The sequence below is a fragment of the Aegilops tauschii genome, chromosome 5 (genome assembly GCF_002575655.3).
Source record: "Aegilops tauschii subsp. strangulata cultivar AL8/78 chromosome 5, Aet v6.0, whole genome shotgun sequence".
Classification (NCBI taxonomy): Eukaryota; Viridiplantae; Streptophyta; class Magnoliopsida; order Poales; family Poaceae; genus Aegilops; species Aegilops tauschii.
In genome coordinates this window covers 474030410-474033879 of record NC_053039.3, presented here as the reverse complement: position 1 = coordinate 474033879, position 3470 = coordinate 474030410, and the positions used below count along the sequence as shown (strand labels likewise).

General features: G+C 60.4%; 1 protein-coding gene across 1 annotated transcript; it reads right to left on the bottom strand.

Annotated features, from left to right (window-relative positions):
* Nucleotides 1-278: 278 nt before the first annotated feature.
* On the bottom strand, nt 279-2384 carry LOC109765398 (premnaspirodiene oxygenase). The gene is made up of 2 exons (XM_020324182.3): nt 1833-2384; nt 279-1650 (listed from the first exon to the last, which is right to left on the bottom strand). The coding sequence occupies exons 1-2, from the start codon at nt 2289-2291 to the stop codon at nt 586-588; spliced, it is 1524 nt and encodes a 507-aa protein (XP_020179771.1). The 5' UTR covers nt 2292-2384; the 3' UTR covers nt 279-585.
* Between the last annotated feature and the right edge of the window lie 1086 nt (nt 2385-3470).

Here is a 3470-nt window from a genome sequence, read left to right as displayed (position 1 = left end):
ACCATATGTGTATAGGCGCATTTTATTGTATTTGTTCACTTATTTCAGTCCGAATATGTAATCATATCGCAATATCATGGAGTATATTTTTTAAAGTCAGTCGGTTTTTTCAGCCATTGGGCAATTAATTAGCTTGTTGACGGCCAGGTCAATAATGTGGTGACACATGCGATGTGACCCCGGCCGGACAAACGACGAACAGGATGAAGTCTCAAACTGAGCATCAAACAGGAGTACTAGCTACGTGCTCCTATCTGGGAGTAATGACAATCCAATCATTCATGCAGATACAGTTCACGGGCAGATCGATCACGGATCGATGGCCCTCAATTATTACGGACTTCCATGGTTACACTGCACGCACGTACACGGTACACCACACACATCAAATACAAGCAACACACTCAATCATACACACACGCACGCACGTACGAAACCCTAGTGCTGCTACAGCGCGCGTGTGTGGTAGATACAGATGGGGACGAACCGACGGACACACACCGATAGACAGGTGCATGCATCATGATAGGTCGGTACGAAGCCAGCATGCATAGCATCTGCATGCATGCACGCAACCAAACGCGGCTACGCGACGGCGGCCGGGACGAAGGGAGTGGCGAGGAGCATCAGCGGCGTGCGGCGGCGCACGCCGAGGCCGGGGGCCTCCTCCATGTCGACCTCGGCCACGCCCTCCGGCAGCGACCAGTCGAAGTGGTAGAGGAGGCCGACGAGGGCGAGCTCCATGCTGGCCAGCCCGTAGTTGAAGCCGGGGCACATCCTGCGTCCCGCGCCGAACGGGAGGAACTCGTAGCTGCTGCCGGTGAAGTCCACGGCGCCGTCCTCGAACCGCTCCGGCCGGAACTCCTCGGCGGCCTCCCAGTACCTGGGGTCCCGCCCGATGGCCCAGGCGTTGATGACCACGCGCGACTTGGCCGGCACCGTGTACCCCTCCACCTCGCAGTGGTCGATGCTCTCCCGGGGCACCAGCAGCGGCGCCGGCGGGTGCAGCCGGAGCGCCTCCTTGATCACCAGCTTGAGGTACTGCAGGTTGCTCGCCTGCAGGTCGGCCTCCGTCACGGCCGCCTTCCCCTTGAACGCCTCCCGGATCTGGGCCTGCAGCTTCTTCATCACACGCGGGTTGCGCATCAGCTCCGACATCCCCCACTCCATGGCCGACGCCGACGTCCCCGTGCCGCCCGCGAACATGTCCAGGATGATGGCCTTCATCCTGCTGTCGTCGAGGTGGAACCCGAAGCCGCCCTTCTCCTGCAGCCCGATGAGCACGTCCACCAGGTTCTCGTCCACGTTCTCGGCGCCGGCCTTGATCTTGTCGGCGCGGGCGGCCTTCCTCTCGGCGATGATCTCCTCAAGGATGGCGTCCACGGTGGTGTAGATGCCCTGGAGGCTGCGCTTCATGCCGGTGACCGTGGCGAGCATGGTGGTCCACGTCGGGAAGAGGTCGGGGATGTTGAAGCCGCTGGCCAGGCCGACGCCGGACTTGATGGCGGCCATGAACTCGGCCGCGTTCTTCCGCTTCTTCCCGAACGCGGCCCGCGCCACGATGCTGTTGGTGACGCTGTGGAACATGACGCTCAGGTTCACCGGCGTCGACGGCCCCGCCTCGCGGATCTGCTCCACCCGCATCATCACCTGCATATATGTGTGCATGCATGCGTCAAACACGAATCGGCCGACGAATTAACCACTGTTCATCATCCATAAGTGCCATCTTCATCGAAATATTTTTTGGACCCCGTCCCCGCGTACTTTTAAGTTCAATTATTACTCTGGCGTTTTCTGTTGCCACGTTCAGATAGTTAATTAAGTATTACCTCGTCCTCCCTGATGTGGCGGAAGGAGAGCACGCGCTTGGGGCTGAGGATCTCGGCGGCGCAGAGCTGGCGGAGCTTGCGCCAGTAGTCGCCGGAGGGGGAGAAGAGGATGTCGGCCCACTCGTAGCCGACGATCTCGCCGGCGAGGAGCTTGGGGCGGGTGGCGAAGTTGGTGTCGTGGGTCTTGAGCACCAGCCGCGCCGTCTCCTTGGAGGACACCACCACCAGCGGCGTCTGGCCGAGCTGCAGCATCATGAGCGGGCCGTGCGCGTCCGCCAGGTCCCGCAGCTTGCGGTGCGGCAGCACGTTGAGCAGGTGGTGCATGCTGCCGATCACCGGCAGCTTCCACGGCCCCGGCGGCGCCCTCTCCCGCACCGGGTTCAGGTACACCTTCAGCACCTGCAGCAGGGCCACTGCCACGGCCGCCAGCACCAGCGACTGGACGTAGAGCTCGTCCATGCCTGCGCTACCAAAGCTCGGTGAGCTCGCTCACTAGCTCTCCAGCAGCTAGCTAGCAATGGTGCAATGGTAGAGGTAGTGCTGGTGGTGATTGGTGTGAGTCGCTCTGCTGCTGGCAGGGGGTATATATAGCAATCCTTGACGTATAGGAGTCCCTAGGGGCAAGTGGGCGATGTGGGGGACGAGTTGGCCCACGTCACGATGGTGACGCAGCCCATGAAGCGGGGGCCATTAGTTTAGAGCGACATGTTTTTTTTGAAAGATCCAGCAAATTGCTGGCTTCAATTAGATTTAGCAGAAAGCAACGGAAGAAACAACATGAGAAGGATCCGAAGATCAAAGGAAAAAAAAGAAAAGGCAGCCCTATTAGCTGCAGAACAACACTACACTTACAAAACGGAATGCCATCCGCCCACCGCAAGACAATGCAGCTCCGACTCCGGCGGAGAAACTACGGAGAACAAAATAAGGTTGGCGTCACAGGAGATCGCCGAACGGACCACATGTCGCTCGTCATCGTACGCTACCAGAGCCCCGCACCGCAGCTTCGACTTCACAGCAACAAGCAGCCGAGGTAATCTCACGGACACGCCGGAGAAGAGCCGACTACCATGACCAAAGCCACGCCTCCGACAATGCTCACCACCGTCATCGTTGCCACAGAAGTCAAAACCTCCCTCATCGCCGGACACGACCAAGCAGCACGAACAACATCCTCCATCTATCACTGGTCCCCCTGGCCGGTAAGGAGCTCCTGAAACGATGCCCCAAGAGGCGCGACACACATCGCCTTCATCGTCCGATCCCATGGGATCAAGGGTTTCCCCCGAGCAGCCTTGCGTGGTGGAGCGAGCAGAAATGCCTCAGCGACGCCTTCAAGAAGGAAGCGGCGCCCGCAGGCGTCGCCGTCACCTGCCCCAGCCCAAAGACTGGCAGCAAGGTCTTCATCCGACGCTGCACCTCCAACCACCAACCCGAGCCAGGCCACCACCGCAGACACACGCCCGACGGCCGCTGGCCCCACGCGCCCAACGTCCGCCGCAGCCACCAGATCCGGACGCCGGGGCCCAGGTCTCCATCGCTGCCGCTGGTCCGCGCCGGATAACCGCCAGCCCCTTGCGCCCGACGGTCATCGCAGCCACCTCGCAGAACAGGACGCCGGGGCCCGATCTGCCTCAC

Coding starts and splice junctions, on each gene's coding strand:
- LOC109765398 (XM_020324182.3), bottom strand. CDS start 2,291: ATGGACGAGCTCTACGTCCAGTCGCTGGTGCTGGCGGCCGTGGCAGTG. Junction 1,651..1,832: donor GCCACATCAGGGAGGACGAG/GTAATACTTAAT, acceptor ACATATATGCAG/GTGATGATGCGGGTGGAGCA.